The following is a 20,733-nucleotide window of genomic DNA, read 5'->3' as shown; positions in this document are numbered from 1 at the left end:
ATTGGGAGCACAACCCCGGAGCCATACGCCATACAAGTTTCCATAAAAGAAAAACATCAATCCGCCAACTCAAATCCATTTAAACAAAAATCAGAAGGAAACTATCTTAATTAACTCAAATCAGATAATAGTAGTGGGCAAATGAACCCCACCTTTTCTCAAAATCAAATCAAGGATCAAAAGTTTGACTTCTGATTTTCTCCAAACTAAAACATAGTATCATAGCTTTTAACAGTATCTTGGTATATGCGACAATAATAATCCAGTTCCAAAACCGACACCAAGTTCCATCGCGGCAATCGAGGATTTCAAGTTTAATTAATGAGTTGTATAACTGTGCATGGAAGTTAGGATTCCACCGTGAAACTCCCAGGTTGTCTTACAATCTTACCTGGTTCCACCATCCGTGTCCAATTCCAATGGGGCTGATTGTAAACTGCCCTCTGAAAGGCCTTGCCAACTGGTATTTGTGATTCCACAGCAATGTGGTTGATTTTTAATGTTCCTCAGCAAAAGACTAAGTAAACAATTTAAAGTCACAGAATACCACAGCACAGAAACAGGCCCTTCCGCCCATCTAATCCTTGCATAGTCCCATCGACCATAATTTCTCCACACCCCTCCCATCCATGTTGAGTCATAGAGCCATAGATCACTACAGCACAGAAACAGGCCCTTCAGCCCATTTGGTCCATGTGTAGCTCCATCGATGTGCACCTGGACTTTGTTCCTCCCATGCCACTCCCATCCTTCCTTATAGAGTCATAGATCAGTACAGCACTGAAACAAGCCCTTTGGCTCATCTAGTCTGTGCTGAGCTATTAATCTGTCTAGTTCCATCAACCTGCCCCTGGATCATAGCCTTCCATACCCTTCCTGTCCGTGTACTTATCCAAACCTCTCTTAAATATTGCAATTGAACCCACATCCACCACTTCTGTCGGCAGCTCATTCCACGCTCGCGCCATCCCCTGAATAAAGAAGTTCCTTTTCATGTTCCCCTTAAACATTTCACCTTTCACCCTTAACCCATGTCCTCTCGTTGTAGTCTCACCCAACCTCAGTGGAAAAAGCCTGCTTGCATTTACCGTGTCATAAGTTTTGTTGGAATGCTAAGTGGATGTTAATACTGCTGCTTTCCTATGAAGTGTCTGCAATGCTGGAGAATGAGAGTATCCAGGGTCTGTCGAGCATGAAACCCACGGGCTACAGGAAGCGTTCTTCCAGCCGGGTGGACGGAGACGACAGCTACACGCTAGATGCCATGTTGCGCCAACTGAACTTGTTAAACCACACTATGTGTGAGCATGGACTGGATCCGGAGATTATCCAGCAGGTCTTTCGGCAACTTTTCTACGTCATTAATGCTGTGACACTCAACAATCTGCTGCTGAGGAAGGACGTCTGCTCATGGAGTACGGGAATGCAGATCAGGTATGGTTGGTGCAGGATGCCAAGGCTCTACAGATTAATCCCCTCTCACCCCTTTGCAGTTGAAGATTAATCAGGAATCTCCAAGCCCAAATAACAAGATAACAAGTGTTGGTAAAGAAGTTAGTTTGTTATTCTTCATCATCATTATGTGCATCATATGACGTGGGCAATCATGGTCTTTCCATTACTTACCGCGATTGTTCTTGGCAATTTTTTCCACAGAAGTGGTTTGCCATTGCCTTCTTCTAGGCAGTGTCTTTACAAGACAGGTGACCCCAGCCATTGTCAATACTCTTCAGAGATTGTTTGCCTGGCATAGTGGTCACATATCCGGGACATAATATGCATCAGCTGCTCGTACGACCGTCCACCACCTGCTCCCATGCCTGCACATGACCCTGATCGGGAGGCTAAGCAGGTGCTACACCTTGCCCAAGGGTGACCTGCAGGCTAGCAGAGGGAAGGAGCACTTTACATCTCCTTTGGTAGAGACGTAACTCTACCCTGCCACGCAAGTTTGTTATTGCTTCCTAAAAATGCAGGAACTGATTAATAGCGAGCATGAATTCTTGAGGTAAATATGATATTAAGATAGCAAGTGTGTGGTAAAACTTAAGTCAATAGACATTTAAGAAAACCACTTCAATAGCTGGAATAATTCCTTACATGGTGGAAGAGGATTGAGTTTGAATCCTAATCAGAATTAGCGTTAATATCACTGATATATTACTCACTGGAGTTTAGAAGAATGAGGGGGATCTCATTGAAACCAATCTGAAAGAGTGTATGTGGAGAGGATGTTTCCTATGGTGGGGGAGTCTAAGACCGGAGGACACAGCCTCAAAATAGAAGGACGTCCATATAAAACGGGGATGAGGAGGAATTTCTTTAGCCAAAGAGTGGTGAATCTGTGGAATTTGATAAGATAGATAGAAAGATATACTTTATTGATCCCGAGGGAAATCGGGTTTCATTACAGCCGCACCAACCAAGAATAGAGCATAAATATAGTAATACAAAAACCACAAACAATCAAACAACAAAATGCAAACTATGCCAGATGGAAAGTAAGTCCAGGACCAGTCTATTGGCTCAGGGTGTCTGATCCTCCACGGGAGGAGCTGCACGTTCGATGGCCACAGGCAGGAACGACCTCCCGTGCCGCCCAGTGTTGTATCTCGGTGGAATATGGCCAAAGTCTAACAGCAAAAAGTTCAATATCCGGTCTACAAACACGTTCCTCGATCGTAATATGACCCGGATTGCACCATCTGTTGTTAACCAGAACAGTAAGCACCCAACTCCTTTATGCTTACCACTCTGTGCACTTCCGGTCAGCCGGAACGGTCTGGAAGCCGTCCATGGAAAAGTTTTGATCGGGTATGTCCTCGTGCAGCCCCGTTCTAGTGAAACACATAACATTGCACTCCCGAAATGTTCTCTGATGCCTGGCTAGCGCCGTGAACTCGTCCATTTTATTACCCACTGAACCCTCTTCTCCATAAGTCTCTGTCACAGATGGCTGTGGAGGCCAATTCATTGGGTATATTTAAGGCAGAGGTTGATAGATCTTTGATTTGTTGGGCAATAAAAGGATACAGGGAGAGGGCAGGAAGTTGGAGCTGAGAGGGAAATTGGATAAGTCATGATGAAATGGTGGAATAGACTTGATGGGCCAAATGGCCTAATTCTGCTCCTGTATCTTACGGTCTTATACGTTATGAAATGTGTTGTTTTGCTGCAGCAATACAGTACAATACTCAATAAAAATTACTTTCAGTTACCTTAGGAAATATATTAAAAAATAAATAGTGCAAAAAGCGAGCAAAATATTGAGGTTATAGTTTTTTTATTTAGAGATACAGCTCTAAATTTTTAATATAGTTTTTTATATAGAGATATCAGGTCCTTCCAGCCCAACGAGCCCGCACTGCCCAATTACACCCATGTGACCAACTAACCTAGTAACCCGTAGGCTGCCTCTATCATCACCACTGGTGGTGAGAACTGACCTAGGCAATATCTGCGTGGAGTTTGCATGTACACCTTGTGAGACACAGCACAGTAACAGGCCCTTTTGGCCGAATGAGTCCCTGTGACCTAACTACACCCATGTGACCAATAGAGCTTCTGAACAGTCCACTTTTGGAATGTGGGAGAAAACCAGAGCACCCGAAGGAGACCCACGTGGTGACAGGGAGAATGGACAAATTCCTTTCATGCAGCGGTGGGAATTGAATCCAGGTCCTAGACCTGTAATAGACCACTAACCGCTGTAATGGAATTTGTTTTGCAGAAGATTACAGTGCAATAAGAGTGGATACAGTGCATCAGGGTGGAGGTTATGTAGCATCCACACCAGGACCACCAGACTCAAAAACAGTTACTTTCCCCAAGCAGTGAGGCTGATCAACACCTCCACCCACTAACCCACCCCTCCACACCCCCAACCACCATTACTTTATCATTTCCTGTCAGCTATCTCATGTACAAACACTCCTGTGTCTAGCGTCACTTTCAATCAATGCATATAAGCTATCTTATGCACTTATGCTTCATGATATTTTTTATTATTGTGTTCTTTATCTTTCGTGGGCGTTTTTTGTGCTGTATCAGATCTGGAGTAACAATTATTTTGTTCTCCTTTGCACTCGTGCACTCAAAATAGCATTGAACAATCTTGAATCTTGGAGACGCAAGAGGCTGCCAACACTGGAATCTCAAGCAATACACAGATTGCTGGGAAAAGTCAGTGGGTTCAGCAATGTGTTGAACCTTTAAATTCTGTCCCCACCCCTCCTTAAATCCATGACCCTCAGAATATGACATATTCACCCTGGCAGAAAAATACTTCAATTATTTCCCTTGTCTATGCTTCTCATTTATCAGATTGTCCCTGAGGTTCCAGTGCCCCAGAGAAACCAAGTTTGATGCATCGAGTATTGTATACCATCCTGGTCCATGCCCCATGGTAGGAATGATGTCAAGGGTCTGGAGTGTGTGCAGAAGAGATTTATCAAGATGCATGTCTTATACCGGCAGGTGGAACAAAACTGGTTTGTTTTCTCTGGAGCAGCATAGCTGAGGGCAGATCTGATAGTGGTTGATAGGATTATAAGATGCATAGATAGAGTAGAGAGACAGTATCTTTCTCCCAGAGTTGAAATGTCTAATATCCGAGGGCATGTATTTAAGGTGAGGGGGGGTAAATTCAAAGGGGATGTGAGAGTAAGTATTTTTTTTACAGAGAGAGTGGTGAGTGCCTGGAACGCAGTGCCTGGGGTGCTGGTAGAGGCAGAAATATTAGGGACATTTAGATGGGCACGTGAACGTGAGGACATTAGGATATGGACATTGTGTAGGCAGGCAGAAGGGATTAGTTTAGTTGGCCATTTGATTACTAATTTAATTGGTTCGGTACAACATTGTGGGTCAAAGAGCTTGTTCCTGTACTGTACTGTTCTATGTTGTTTCTTCTTAACCCCCCCCCCTTTGGCAAAGACACTCTAAAACAGGCAACATGGCAGTTTAGTACAATGAAATGATCTGTGAGGCCAGCATGTGAAACAAAGGTTTTCACTGTACGAAACCAGAGTCAGATTTATTATCACTGACGTGTTGTGAAATGAGCTGTTTTGTGGCAGCAGTACATTGAAAAACATAAAACATACTTTTAATTGTAATAAGAAATAAATGTTAAATCAATAAATAGTGGAAATAGAGAGCACAGTGGTGAGGGGTAGGGGTTACTGTCCATTCAGAAATTGGATGGCAGAGGGGACGTAGCTGTTCTGAACAACACACATCAAAGTTGCTGGTGAACACAGCAGGCCAGGCAGCATCTCTAGGAAGAGGTACAGTCGACGTTTCAGGCCGAGACCCTTCGACAGGACTAACTGAAGGAAGAGCTAGTAAGAGATTTGAAAGTGGGAGGGGGAGGGGGAGATCCAAAATGATAGGAGAAGACAGGAGGGGGAGGGATAGAGCCGAGAGCTGGACAGGTGATTGGCAAAAGGGATACGAGAGGATCATGGAATGGAAGGCCTAGGGAGAAAGACAAGGGGCGGGGGGGGGAGAACCCAGAGGATGAGCAAGGGGTATAGTCAGAGAGACAGAGGGAGAAAAAGGAGAGTGAGAGAAAGAATGTGTGTATATAAATAACGGATGGGGTATGGGGGGAGGTGGGGCATTAACGGAAGTTAGAGAAGTCAATGTTCATGCCATCAGGTTGGAGGCTACCCAGACGGAATATAAGGTGTTGTTCCTCCAACCTGAGTGTGGCTTCATCTTTACAGTAGAGGAGGCTGTGGATAGACATGTCAGAATGGGAATGGGATGTGGAATTAAAATGTGTGGCCACTGGGAGATCCTGCTTTCTCTGGCTGTTCTGAACATTGAGTGTGTGTCTTCAGGCTCCTACACCACCACTTAGTGAAAAAGCCATGACATGGTTGTGAAGAATAGTTGTTTTTGTTGTATAATGAGTTGGTTTGGCATTGGGGAGGAGGGAAGGCAAGACATTGAGGAAGAATAATGGGACAGTTAATGGAATGTTTTCAACAAATAGCTATCATTTTAAAATAGCTATTTAAAAATGTCCTCCCCTTTTCTTTTATTCCCCACGTACCGATCACCTCCCTCCGGTGCCACTCCTCCTTCCCTTTTTCCCATGGTCCACTCTCCTCTCGTATCAGATTCCATCCTCTCCAGCCTTCTACCTTTTCCACCTGCTTGGCTTCTCCTTCCGGCTATCCTTCTTCCCCTTCCCCCACCTTTTTTTGTCTGGCATCTTCCCCCTTCCTTTCCAATACCGATGAAGGGTCTCAGCCAGAAACTTCAACTGTCTGTTCATTTCCATAGATGCTGTGTGATCTGCAGAGTTCCTCCAGCACTTGTGTGTGCTGCAGTTCGATCAGTAGTGATGTTATGAAGTGATGCCTCAGATTTGATGGCCTTTCCTTCATCCTAATTCAAAGATTTATATGAGTTTTGCTCAGGTTTACTTGGATTTTTTTTTCTCTAAAAATATTGTGTAAGTAACTATCAGATTTGTTTCGGTAGATATAACATCAGCCAGCTAGAAGAGTGGTTGCGAGGAAAAAACTTACAACAAAGTGGGGCCGTGAAGACATTGGAACCTCTAATCCAAGCTGCACAACTTCTCCAAGTGAAGAAGAAATCCACTGAAGATGCTGCAGCCATCTGCTCGATGTGTAAAGATTTGTCCACACAACAGGTAACTGGCCTTTCACCATTCATGTGGTTCTGGCTGAGCTGTCAGTCTTCAGTCAATTCAACAGCTGTTAAGACCATAAGACATAGGAGCAGAATTAGGCTATTCGGCCCATCAAGTCTGAAACATTTCAACATGGTTGATCCATTTCCCTCTCAATCCCATTCTCCTGCCTTCTCTCCATAACCTTTGATGCCCTGACTAATCAAGATTTTATCAACCTCCACTTTAAATATACTCACATCTGTCTGTGGCAATGCATTCCACAGATTCAACGCCCTCTGGCTGAAAAAATTCTTCCTCCTCCATTGTTAAGCACCTTGATATGGAGTCTCAGCCCAAAACGTTGACCCCTTTTTCCTTAAATCAGCCATATTGGAATGGTGGAGCAGACTCGATGGGCCAAAAGGCCCAATTCTGCTCTTATGTCTTATGGTCTTAGATGCTGCCTCACTTGCTGAGTTCCTCCATTTTCTCTGGGTTAGTCTGCTACGAAGCGTCAGACGTGTTAATATCTTATGCTGACTATGTCAACTCCAGAGATCCCCACAACTACGTCAATAACAATGAGAAGAAGGAAACTGTAATTAATATCAATGAACAGGAGAAGAATGTAGAGGTGGTAGATATTAATTTTTCAAAACAGAGAATAGAGAGATGTTCCTTTAGAACAAAGGTAAGAGGAATTTCTTTAGCCAGAGAGTGAGGAAACTGTGGAATTCATTGCCACAGACTGGTGTGGAGGCAAAGTAATTTGGTTTATTAAAAGCGGAGGTTGGCTAAACAAGAACCTACCAGCCTCCACCCCGATGACTTAGCCTCCATAGCCATCTGTGGAAATGAATTCTGCAGATTCACCACCCTCTGGCTAAAGAAATTCCTCCTCATCTCTTGTCCTAAATGGACATCCCCATATTCTGAGGTTGTGCCCTCTGGGACCAGACTCCCCCAGACCTCGGATGTGTCATGTTTATCTGATTGCTATGTATTCAACTCAATAAAATATTGTTCTTTTTTCAAAACAGATTGTCAAAATATTAAACCTATACACACCACTAAATGAGTTTGAAGAACGTGTAACTGTATCCTTCATTAGAAATATTCAGGTAAGCATTTCATGGATCAATAAGGTGTTTGCTGAGAGATTGGAGACATGATGCTTTGAGAATAATTTGGCAAGATATTGTCAAAGTTTTTCTTTGAAAAATGCCGTTCAGTTACTCGCCTTTACCAATTAAGACAAATTTGCAATTGTGTTGATTGCTGACATTTTATAAAAGATGGTGAGAGTGTGGATGTGGGTTTGATTCAGCATTTAAGAGAAGTTTGATGAATGAGGGCTATGATCCAGAACACAACGGACACATGAATATAGAGGAACGGGTGTGGACCATGAGTAGGCAGAATAGGTTTATTTTAATTTGGCATCATGTTCAGCATAGACAATCTGGGCCAAAGGGTCTGTTTCCATGCTGTACTGTTCAGAGATCAGCTTTATTTATCACCTGAACATCGTAACTTTCGGTGAAATGTGCCCTTTGCATGAACATCAGTGCAACCTGGGGAGATGCTGGTGGCAGCCAGCGAGTATCACCATACATTCCGGCAACAACAATATCTGTTTTTTTTTCTGGTGGAGAAAAGTCCTCAATTGAGAGCGAATAAAAAAGGAAAATATAATCACTATTCTGTTTCTTTGTGTGAGAGAGGCCCTCCGTTGGTTAGGGTTGACCATGGATATTGCGTTCTAGCTGTCTATGTGATACACAAGCCAGGGCAGTACGATATGAAGAACAGGCTGTTATCCATGTAACAGCTCCCTTCCCCACGCAGCTGATGAATGCAAAGGAACGGCAGAGAACAATACTGTTTGGCAGCAGCGGCTTCTCAGGGTTGGCAGTCAGCACTGAACTCAATGTAGGATTGCCTTAAGGACTCCAGCTCTGGATTTCCCCCTTGGGGTTTGCTTCCGAAGCCTTCCCCGTGAATGGGTATAGTCACAAGGCAGCAGAGCTTGGAGATCAGAGTTTTCCTCCTTCTAGATGAGCTGCCGACGGTGGCTGAAGGAACCTGTATGTCCAGGGCAACTGGTTTTAAGGTGTAAGTAACCTGCCTTTGCCCCTCCTCCTGTCAGTAGAAATGGTTCTACCGAGTTTAGTAGCTAAGCCACCCACGAAGGTCAAGAGCTGGGCTTGGTTGCCAGAGACTATTTGAGGTACATGCCATTAGGAGCATCTAATGGGTAGTGGGAGCTCATCCCCACCATCCTCTCCCCCCCAAACAGCTATGACAGTCTTAAAGAACCTTATTGTATATAAACATATACAAAGTTTGAATGAGTGCATATAATGTGCTGGCATTGGAGAAGGTCGAGAGGAGGTTCACGAGAATGATTTCAGAAATGAAAGGGTTAAAGTATAAGAAGTGTTTGATGGCTCTGGGCCTGTATTGACTGGAGTTTAGAAGAACGTGGGGGGATTCATTGAAACCTATCAAATATTGAAAGGCATAGATAGAGTGGATGTGGAGAAGATGTTTCCTATAATGGAGAGCGTAGAACCAGAGGACACAACTCAGAATTGAGGGGTGTTTATTTAGATCAGAGATGAGGAGGAATTTCTTTAGCCAGAGGGTGGTAAATCTATGGAATTCATTGCCACAGACAGCTGCAGAAGCCAAGTCATAGAGTATATTTAAAATGGAAGTTGATGTGGCTCTTGATAGTCAGGCATCAAAGATTATGGGAAGAAGGCAGCAGAATGGGGTTGAGATGAATAATAAGTCAGCCATGATGGAATGGTGGAGCAGACTCAAATAGCCTAATTCTGCTCATGTCATGGTCTTATACTTGTGCAGTAGAATTTACTTATGTATAAGTATTTTCTTGTGGAGTAAAACTTTTGTGCACTAGTGCGTAGCTGTGCTGTGAAATTTACTTGTATAAGAATACATGCGTGTGTACCTGTTCATAGAACTGATCATTGTTTTCTCCCCGTGCAGTCCAGTTTACAAGACCGCAATGAACAGCCTCAGCTACTGTTGGACTTCAAGCGCATGTTTCCTGTTATGTTCCCATTCAACCCTTCGTCACTCAACCTGGACACCATACACATCCCAGCAAACCTGAACTTGACTTTCCTCATCCGAGTGTAGAACAAAGGGTTTCTGTGCACGTTTACAGAGAGGGAGGAAACCTGAAGGTTGCTGCGTCTCAGTGATTACTGGAACAATGAATCACACAAGCATATCAAAACTCAAAATAACCCATCATCGTTGCGAATAAACATCTCACACAAACCATCTGAAATTTATTTAGATGGAACATCATGTGTCTGCAGTGATAGACAATGTCTTATTTTTATAATTAACAAAGCAATGACAACTTGTTGAGTATAATATAAAAACAGAGAAGACCGTACCACAGATTTTGATATTTATGACCCATGTAAACTTTATAACCAGAAGAAGAGGAGGCTGGATTTGTAACGTGATTTCTGCATGTTTTGCAACTCATCTTTGGCTTCCTGTCACAATTCAGGTCTGAAATGGAAGAGCCTACTTTGCATTCCTAATACATTCAGTGACAGAGCAATCTATGGTTGGGTGGAATTGTTCTCTGTCACCATACGAGGAGACACCATCAATGCGCTGTTAATTGTGGTGTCCTCCGAATACTTGGCCTTTATATACTTACAAATCAGCTGATTGGTTGTCATTACGGAAACTCAGTTGTGATGTAGGGAGAAAGTCTTATCGCTGATTGGTTGTGTGGCAAACTCTGTGCATTGTGGTCTGGAATTATGCCCGCATTGGCTCATAAATAGGATCAAGGTCCATTTGAATGTTTACAGGATTGTTTGTGGAAAACCATGCTTCTAGGAATTCTATCATGAACATTTCTGTATACAGACATGTAGTCCTTGATCCTATTTATGATCCAATGAGATAAAATTCCAAACCACAACGCATGAAGCTTTCCACACAACCGATCAGTGATGAGATTTCCTCCCCACATCACAATTAAGTTTCCGTAATGACAACCAATCAGCTGATTGTTAAGTGTATAAAGCCCATGCATTCAGAAGACACTACAATTAACAGCTCACTGATGATGTCTCCTCGGATGGTGATGAAACATTTGCAAGTAAATTTCCAAGATTGGAGAACAGTTCAAACCAACCATCAACCAAACAAGCTACATATTTCCTGAATTATTTCCAGTGTATTCTATAGAGATACAATCTAATTTTTCAGAGAAATTATGGAGAGGAATAAACAGGCGATAGTTCAGGCCAAGACCCTGAGACCCTACATTAGGACTGGATCATCAAGATGGTCCAGTACTGATGTGAAGGGTTTCAGCCTGAAATTCAACTATTTATTCCCCTCTATAGATGCTGCCTGACCTGCTGAGTTTCTCTGGTATTTAGTGTGTGGATTTCCATCATCTGCAGAATGTCTTGTGTTTGTGTAAGGGAAGGCTGGGATTTGGGTCTGGTCAATACATACAGCCAAACTAGGGTTAATATCACCTTTCTATAGGTCTAATTCAGGGGTTGACAACCTGGGGTCCATGGACTCCATGGTTACTGGTAGGGGTCCATAGCCTAAAAAAGGTTGGGAACCCCTGGTCTAATCTATTTTCCCCTCATTTATGCTGGTGTAGATATGTTTTATCACTGTTGTTTGAGAAAAATCATGCTTCTATGTATGAAAGTTGGCCAAAAAGGTATTGAGCAGTTTGCTGCAAGCTTCCACTGTGAGCTTGTTCACTCTGTAACTGTGCCTTGCTTGAGGGATCAATTTGATTGTGTCCCCACATAACCCCCAGAAACGATCACCATTTCAGTTGGTGACATTGATATGATGCATCATGTCACAACCACAAAAGCTTCACAGCTTGTGAGATGGTGACAGCGCAACATTCCTGGTGAATAGATTTATTGATCAATTGTGATTTGCAGAAACTTCCCCATTGTGTTGCAATTCAGGACGTTGCCAATCATTATTTGTACAGATCTTGCAATATCTAACATCTGAGAGAGGTTTCCTTTACAGAGACAACAAAACCACACTGGCAAAGTCAGAATCGTCATATTTAAATCATCTTCTTCTTAAGCCCATCACCCGTACAGCCACCAACAGCAGCTTGCCAGAGTCCTCTGTCCTCGGCCAGTCTTTCAAGTTGTTTCCATCTTCAAAGATCCTTCCTCTTCCAGGGATGAGGCCTCTGCAACTTCTGTTGGTGTTTCTGTAACTCTGGGTCTTTATGGGATAGGTTTGCTGGCCCTGCGCCCAACCCCTCCCCCTTTCACAGCCAGGCTTGGGACCATCCATGGCAGAATGATATTTAAATCTAGCAGACATTTATGAATTGAATATAGTTTACTGCTGTTTTATAGAGAGTTGCATTCCATTTAACTGTCCTATTCTGTCCCATAACACTATCCAATGTGTGGGAACCATGTGCCTTTTACACCTTTGACTAAATCACTCCAACACCTAGTCCTGAATCAAAATTTTTTTCCACTTGCATGTTCCTATATTGAACTTGTTGCAGGAGAATTGATTACTGTTGACACAAACACAGTTGTAGACATACGATGTGTATTCATATTACACACATGGTCTGTAAAGGGCACAGTGTATGAATTCTCATTGTCAGTCATTATTCTATGAAACCAAGCTGACAGCTCCATAAAAATCACAGAAATTCACACACGTTCACAAGCAAAATACTTGATCCTCATACTTCCTACTCCAGCTGCTCTTCCCACCTCTACATTGGAACCTTGAAGAGGCAAAGATTGAATTTTGAGACTTGAATTCTTCATTCTCTTCGCAGTGTCTAATGAAAACTACACTGGATAATGGAACTGGGTAAAATAATAAAGTATTTGTGGTTACAAAAGAAGTTATTAAAGTGCTGTGTTCAAATATTGACAGATTACATAAATGTATTGAGAAAACATTTTGTAATATTTTAAGTTAGGCAAGTTTGATTTTTTCAGGGTTTAAAAGTCATTTATTTTAAATTTAGATTTATGAAAGAAAAAACGATGGTATAAGTATATATGACTTTATTAAGTTGCATGAGAAAGAGAGGCAGCATTATGTTCAGATATTGTTGGAAAAGAATTAAGCACAGCTGATGTAATTGAAGACTGTTTTACACAGACTGTTGTACTGTTTAAATCTGACTCGTGTGTCCCTGAGGAATAAAGTGATTCATTTATTCAGATGGGGTCAGCATAGGATGTTCTGAAGACTGGATGGGAAAGTGTCTTCATTCAGCAAGACAATGTCAATTCAATCTCTGTTGTGGAGTTAGAACATACAGGAGTACAGCACGAGAACACAATGTTGTGGCAAGCCAATTAAATTACTAATCACGTGGCTAACTAAGCTAATCCCTTCTGATGGCACAATACCCAAATCCTTCAATTTTCCTCAGATTCATGTGCCTATCTAAACATCTTTTAAAAATCTCAAATGTATCTGCTTCTACCATGCAGTGCATTCCAGGCACCCACCTCCTTCTATGTAAAAAAGAAATTGCCCTTCACATCTTTGAACTCGCCCCCTTTCACCTTAAATGCATGCCCTCGGGTACTAGACATGTCAACTCCGGGGAAAAAAGATGCTGTCTGTCTATTTTATGCCTCTCCTAACCTTTAACTTAGGTTTAACATAACCTCCTGACTTTTGAACTCAATGCCTTGACTGTTACAGGCAAGCAAGCCACATGGCTTCGACGAGAAGAGGTGGAGGACAAGCTTGCTCGCAGTTAGTTTTTACAATGTCTCCTGAGATGGTGATGTGCCTCTCATGTGAGATGTAGCAGTCTTGGGAGAACTCCCCTCTCCCGCAGAGTCACATCTGCCAGAAGTGCATGCGGCTGGGTGATCTGGAAGACCGTGTAAGGAATCTGGAGCAGCAGCTGGATGACCTTCGACTCATAAGGGAGAATGAGGCAGTCATAGATGAGAGCTACAGGGAGGTAGTCACACCTAGGCTGTCGGAAGCAGGTGTCGGGTGACAGTCAGAGGGGGGAAAGCGAAGGTGAGCAGACAGGTAGTGCAGAGCACCCCTGTAGCCATTCCCCTGAATAATAAGTTTACCATCCTGGATACTGTCGGCGGGGATGACCGACCAGATGTGAGCCACGGTGGCAGGGCCTCCGGCACTGAGTCTGACCCTGTGGTGCAGAAGGCTGGGACGGAGAAGAGGAGAGCTGCCCTGATTGGAGACTCTATAGTCAGGGGAGCAGACAGGAGATTTTGTGGACGTGAGAAGGACACCCGCATGGTTTGTTGCCTCCCGGATGCCAGGGTCCGGGATGTCTCTGACCGGGTGCACGACGTCCTGGTATGAGAGGGAAAGCAACCAGAAGTCGTGATACATGTTGGGACCAATGACATAGGTAGGAAGAGGGATGAGGTCCTGAAGTGTGAGTTTTGGGAACTAGGCAGAAGGCTGAGGAACAGGACCTCAAGGGTGGTGTTCTCAGGATTGCTGCCAGTGCTACATGACAGAGATGGTAAGAATTGGAGGAGATGGCAGTTGAATGCGTGGCTGAGGAGTTGGTGCAGGGAGCAGGGTTTTAGATTTTTAGATCATTGGGATCTCTTCTGGGGAAGGTGGGACCTGTACAGATTGGATGGGTCGCACCTGAACTCGAGGGGGAGCAATATCCTTGCAGGTAGGTTTGCTAGCATGGTTCGGGAGGGTTTAAACTAATTTGCGAGGGGGATGGGACCCAGAGCGATAGAGCAGTGAAAGAAGTGCATGGAGTAAAGCCAGATCTAACATACAGAGAGGCTTTGAGGAAAGAGAAGCAGAATAAACGGTGTAAAGACAGTAAGGTAGAAGGGCTGAAATGTATGTACCTCAATGCAAGAAGCATCAGGAACAAAGGTGATGAACTGAGAGCTTGGATACATACATGGAATTATGATGTAGTGGCCATTACAGAGATTTGGCTGGCACAAGGGCAGGAATGGATTCTCAATATTCCTGGATTTCAGTGCTTTAAAAGGGATAGAGAGGGTGGAAAAAGGGGAGGAGGGGTGGCATGACTGGTCAGGGATACTATTACAGCTACAGAAAGGGTAGGTAATGTAGCAGGATCCTCTTTTGAGTCAATATGGGTGGAAGTCAGGAACAGGAAGGGAGCAGTTACTCTATTGGGGGTATTCTATAGGGCCCCTGGTAGCAGCAGAGATACAAAGGAGCAGATTGGGAGGCAGATTTTGGAAAGGTGCAAAAATAACAGGGTTGTTATCATGGGTGACTTTAACTTCCCCAATATTGATTGGCACCTGATTAGTTCCAAGGGTTTAGATGGGGCAGAGTTTGTTAAGTGTGTCCAGGATGGATTCCTGTCACAGTATGTGGCTAGGCCGACCAGGGGGAATGCCATACTAGATCTAGTATTAGGCAATGAACCGGATCAGGTCACAGATCTCTCAGTGGTGAGCATTTGGGAAACAGTGACCACTGCTCCCTGGCCTTTAGCATTATCATGGAAAAGGAAAGAATCAGAGAGGACAGGAAAATTTTTAATTGGGGAAAGGCAAATTATGAGGCTATAAGGCTAGAACTTGCGGATGTGAATTGGGATGATGTTTTTGCAGGGAAATGTACTATAGACATGTGGTCGATGTTTAGAGATCGCTTGCGGGATGTTAGGGATAAATTTGTCCCGGTGAGGAAGATAAAGAATGGTAGGGTGAAGGAACCATGGGTGACAAGTGAGGTGGAAAATCTAGTCAGGTGGAAGAAGGCAGCATACATGAGATTTAGGAAGCAAGGATCAGATGGGTCTATTGAGGAATATAGGGAAGCAAGAAAGGAGCTTAAGAAGGGGCTGAGAAGAGCAAGAAGGGGGCATGAGAAGGCCTTGACGAGTAGGGTAAAGGAAAACCCCAAGGCATTCTTCAATTATGTTAAGAAAAAAAAAGGATGACAGGAGTGAAGGTAGGACCGATTAGAGATAAAGGTGGGAAGATGTGCCCGGAGGCTGTGGAAGTGAGCGAGGTCCTCAATGAATTAGCCAGAAAAAGTGGCTCACCTGAGGACTGGGAGAAATTCAGAGTTCAGCAGAGGAGGACAAAGGGCTTAATTGGGAAGGGGGAAAAAGATTATGAGAGAAAACTGGCAGGAAACATAAAAACTGACTGTAAAAGCTTTTATAGATATGTAAAAAGGAAAAGACTGGTAAAGACAAATGTAGTTCCCCTGCAGACAGAAACTGATGAATTGATTATGGGGAGCAAGGACATGGCAGACCACTTGAATAATTACTTTGGTTCTGTCTTCACTAAGGAGGACATAAATAATCTTCCAGAAATAGTGGGGGACAGAGGGTCCAGTGAGATGGAGAAACTGAGCAAAATACATGTTAGTAGGGAAGTGGTGTTAGGTAAATTAAAGGGATTGAAGGCAGATAAATCCCCAGGGCCAGATGGTCTGCATCCTGGAGTGCTTAAGGAAGTAGCCCAAGAAATAGTGGATGCATTAAGTGATAATTTTTCAAAACTCGTTAGATTCTGGACTAGTTCCTGAGGATTGGAGGGTGGCTAATGTAACCCCACTTTTTAAAAAAGGAGGGAGAGAGAAACCGGGGAATTATAGACCGGTTAGCCTAACGTCGGTGGTGGGGAAACTGCTGGAGTCAGTTATCAAAGATGTGATAACAGCACATTTGGAAAGCGGTGAAATCATCGGACAAAGTCAGCATGGATTTGTGAAAGGAAAATCATGTCTGACGAATCTCATAGAATTTTTTGAGGATGTAACTAGTAGAGTGGATAGGGGAGAACCAGTGGATGTGGTATATTTGGATTTTCAAAAGGCTTTTGACAAGGTCCCACACAGGAGATTAGTGTGCAAAGTTAAAGCACACGGTATTGGGGGTATGGTATTGATGTGGATGGAGAATTGGTTAGCAGACAGGAAGCAAAGAGTGGGAATAAACGAGACCTTTTCAGAATGGCAGGCGGTGACTAGTGGGGTACCGCAAGGCTCAGTGCTGGGACCCCAGTTGTTTACAATATATATTAATGACTTGGATGAGGGAATTAAATGCAGCATCTCCAAGTTTGCGGATGACACGAAGCTGGGTGGCAATGTTAGCTGTGAGGAGGATGCTAAGAGGATGCAGGGTGACTTGGATAGGTTGGGTGAGTGGGCAAATTCATGGCAGATGCAATTTAATGTGGATAAATGTGAAGTTATCCACTTTGGTGGCAAAAATAGGAAAACAGATTATTATCTGAATGGTGGCCGATTAGGAAAAGGGGAGGTGCAACGAGACCTGGGTGCCATTATACACCAGTCATTGAAAGTGGGCATGCAGGTACAGCAGGCGGTGAAAAAGGCGAATGGTATGCTAGCATTTATAGCAAAAGGATTCGAGTACAGGAGCAGGGAGGTACTACTGCAGTTGTACAAGGCCTTGGTGAGACCACACCTGGAGTATTGTGTGCAGTTTTGGTCCCCTAATCTGAGGAAAGACATCCTTGCCATAGAGGAAGTACAAAGAAGGTTCACCAGATTGATTTCTGGGATGGCAGGACTTTCATATGAAGAAAGACTGGATGAACTGGGCTTGTACTCGTTGGAATTTAGAAGATTGAGGGGGGATCTGATTGAAACGTATAAGATCCTAAAGGGATTGGACAGGCTAGATGCAGGAAGATTGTTCCCGATGTTGGGGAAGTCTAGAACGAGGGGTCACAATTTGAGGATAAAGGGGATGCCTTTTAGGACCAAGATTAGGAAAAACTTCTTCACACAGAGAGTGGTGAATCTGTGGAATTCTCTGCCACAGGGAACAGTTGAGGCCAGTTCATTGGCTATATTTAAGAGGGAGTTAGATATGGCCCTTGTGGCTACGGGGATCAGGGGGTATGGAGGGAAGGCTGGGGCGGGGTTCTGAGTTGGATGATCAGCCATGATAATAAATGGCGGTCCTGCACCTATTTTCTATGTTTCTATGTTAATACTTCTCTTTGGTATTCACCAATGAGAGGGAACTTGATGATGGTGAGGACAATATGAGTGAGGTTGATGTTCTGGAGCATGTTGATATTAAGGGAGAGGAGGTGTTGGAGTTGTTAAAATACATTAGGACAGATAAGTCCCTGGGGCCTGACAGAATATCCCCCAGGCTGATCCACGACGCGAGAGAAGAGATTGCTGAGCCTCTGGCTAGAATCTTTATGTCCTCGTCCACAGGAATGGTACTGGAGGATTGGAGGGAGGCGAATGTTGTTCCCTTTGTTCAAAAAAGGTCGTAGGGATAGTCCGGGTAATTATACACCAGTGAGCCTTACTTCTGTGGTGGGAAAGCTGTTGGAAAACATTCTTAGAGATAGGATCTATGGGCATTTAGAGAATCATGGTCTGATCAGCGACAGTCAGCATAGCTTTGTGAAGGGCAGATCGTGTCTAACAAGCCTGATAGAGTTCTTTGAGGAGGTGACCAGGCATATCGATGAGGGTAGTGCAGTGGATGTGATCTATATGGATATTAGTAAGGCATTTGACAAGGTTCCACACGGTAGGCTTATTCAGAAAGTTAGAAGGCATGGGATCCAGGGAAGTTTGGCCAGGTGGATTCAGAATTGGCTTATCTGCAAAAGGCAGAGGGTGGTGGTAGGGGGAGTACATTCAGATTGGAGGATTGTAACTAGTGGTGTCCCACAAGGATCTATTCTGGGACCTCTACTTTTCGTGATTTTTATTAACGACCTGGATGTGGGGGTAGAAGGGTGGGTTGGCAAGTTTGCAGATGACACAAAGGTTGGTGGTGTTGTAGATAGTGTAGAGGATTGTCGAAGATTGCAGATAGACATTGATAGGATTCAGGAGTGGGCTGAGAAGTGGCAGATGGAGTTCAACCTGGAGAAGTGTGAGGTGGTACACTTTGGAAGGAGAAACACCAAGGCAGAGTACAAAGTAAATGGCAGGATACTTGGTAGTGTGGAGGAGCAGAGGGATCTCGGGGTACATGTCCACAGATCCCTGAAAGTTGCCTCACAGGTGGATAGGGTAGTTAAGAAAGCTTATGGGGTGTTAGCTTTCATAAGTCGAGGGATAGAGTTTAAGAGTCGCGATGTAATGATGCAGCTCTATAAAACTCTGGTTAGGCCACACTTGGAGTACTGTGTCCAGTTCTGGTCGCCTCACTATAGGAAGGATGTGGAAGCATTGGAAAGGGTACAGAGGAGATTTACCAGGATGCTGCCTGGTTTAGAAAGTATGCATTATGATCAGAGATTAAGGGAGCTAGGGCTTTACTCTTTGGAGAGAAGGAGGATGAGAGGAGACATGATAGAGGTGTACAAGATAATAAGAGGAATAGATAGAGTGGATAGCCAGCGCCTCTTCCCCAGGGCACCACTGCTCAATACAAGAGGACATGGCTTTAAGGTAAGGGGTGGGAAGTTCAAGGGGGATATTAGAGGAAGGTTTTTTACTCAGAGAGTGGTTGGTGCGTGGAATGCACTGCCCGAGTCAGTGGTGGAGGCAGATACACTAGTGAAGTTTAAGAGACTACTAGACAGGTATATGGAGGAATTTAAGGTGGGGTCTTATATGGGAGGCAGGGTTTGAGGGTCGGCACAACATTGTGGGCCGAAGGGCTTTACTGTGCTGTACTTTTCTATGTTCTATGCCTTCTTACCCACCCTGTCAACCTGTGTAACCACTTTCAAGGAGCTATGAACTTGGCCCCAAGATCCCTCTGCTCATCAACACTGTTAAGGAATTTGCACTGAATAATGTGTTGTCTCTTTACAGATGCCCTACCAAGTGCAACACTTCACATTTGGCTGGGTGCCATTTCTCCATGTGCCATTTCTCTGCTCATATCTGCATCTATCTGATCTATTGTATCTTTACCAGTCATCTATGTTATCCATAACACTAATCTTCATTTCATCTGCAAACTTACTAGCGCACCTATATAACCATATAACAATTACAGCACGGAAACAGGCCATCTCGGCCCTTCTAGTCCATGCCAAACTCTTACCCTCACCTCGTCCCACCGACCTGCCCATAACCCTCCATTTCTTTCCTGTCCATATAGCTATCCAATTTAACTTTAAACAACAACATCGAACCTGCCTCAGCCACTTCTGCTGGAAGCTCGTTCCACACAACTACCACGCTCTGAATAAAGAAGTTCCCCTTAATGTTACCCCTAAACTTTTGCGCTTTGCTCTCAACTCATGTCCTCTTGTTTGAATCTCCCCCACTCTCAATGGAAAAAGCCTATCCACGTCAACTCTATCTCTCCCCTCATAATTTTAAATACCTCGATCAAGTCCCCCCTCAACCTTCTTTGTTCCAAAGAACCCATCTACGTTTTCATTTATATACATCACAAACAGCAGAGGTTCCAGTACAGATCCCCGCAGAGCACCACTCATCACAGACCCCCAGCTAGAATAAGTCCCTTCGACCACTACTCTCTGTCTTCTGTGCGAAAGCCGATTCTGAATCCAAACAACCAATTCGCACTGACTTTAAACTTAATCTTAATCTTCTGTATCAGCCTCCCATGAGAGACCTTGTCAAGTGCCTTACTAAAATCCATGTGAACGTGTTATCCATGTTCAGCTCCACCATGGGCACTAGCCTCCCCAGCATCCAGGATATCTTTGAGGAGTGATGCCTCAAAAAGGTGGTATCCATCATAAGGATGCCCATTACCCAGGACATGCCCTCTTCTCATCACTACCATCAGGGAGGAGGTAGAGGAGCATGAAGACACACACTGAATGTTTCAGGAACAGCTTCTTCCCCTCCGCCATCAGATTTCTAAATGGATAGTGAACCCATGAACACCACCTCACTACTTTTTCTTTTCTCTCTCTTTTTGCACTATTTGTCTAATTCTTTATGAAGTTAAATTAAATAAGTAGTTCAAAAAGAGAGAAAAAAAGATGTATAAACTTACTGTGATTTAGTTTATTATGTATTGTAATGTACCGCTGCTGCTAATATTGTGCCGAACCAGCTAAAAAGTAAATCAAAAACACACTAAAATTAAT

General features: G+C 43.8%; 1 protein-coding gene and 1 long non-coding RNA gene across 3 annotated transcripts in view; one reads left to right on the top strand and one right to left on the bottom strand.

Moving 5' to 3' along the window:
* LOC134343838 (unconventional myosin-Vb-like) overlaps positions 1–10,382 on the top strand; it is a 293,220-nt gene extending 282,838 nt beyond the window's left edge. For both annotated transcript variants that reach the window (XM_063042611.1, XM_063042610.1), the window contains 4 exons: positions 1,149–1,434; positions 6,496–6,670; positions 7,693–7,773; positions 9,668–10,382. In XM_063042611.1, coding sequence (XP_062898681.1) covers positions 1,149–1,434; positions 6,496–6,670; positions 7,693–7,773; positions 9,668–9,820 — 695 coding nt within the window. In that variant the 3' untranslated portion in view covers positions 9,821–10,382. The remainder of the gene's footprint in view (positions 1–1,148; positions 1,435–6,495; positions 6,671–7,692; positions 7,774–9,667) is intronic.
* The window catches only part of LOC134343841 (uncharacterized), an 81,806-nt gene that overhangs the window by 31,077 nt on the left and 29,996 nt on the right, over positions 1–20,733 (bottom strand). Inside the window, exon 2 of the long non-coding RNA XR_010017328.1 lies at positions 6,543–6,734. This is a non-coding gene — a long non-coding RNA (uncharacterized LOC134343841). The remainder of the gene's footprint in view (positions 1–6,542; positions 6,735–20,733) is intronic.

This window comes from Mobula hypostoma, chromosome 3 (assembly GCF_963921235.1).
Source record: "Mobula hypostoma chromosome 3, sMobHyp1.1, whole genome shotgun sequence".
Classification (NCBI taxonomy): Eukaryota; Metazoa; Chordata; class Chondrichthyes; order Myliobatiformes; family Myliobatidae; genus Mobula; species Mobula hypostoma.
Note: the sequence above shows the minus strand (reverse complement) of the source record. Positions and strands in the feature narration are given on the sequence as shown.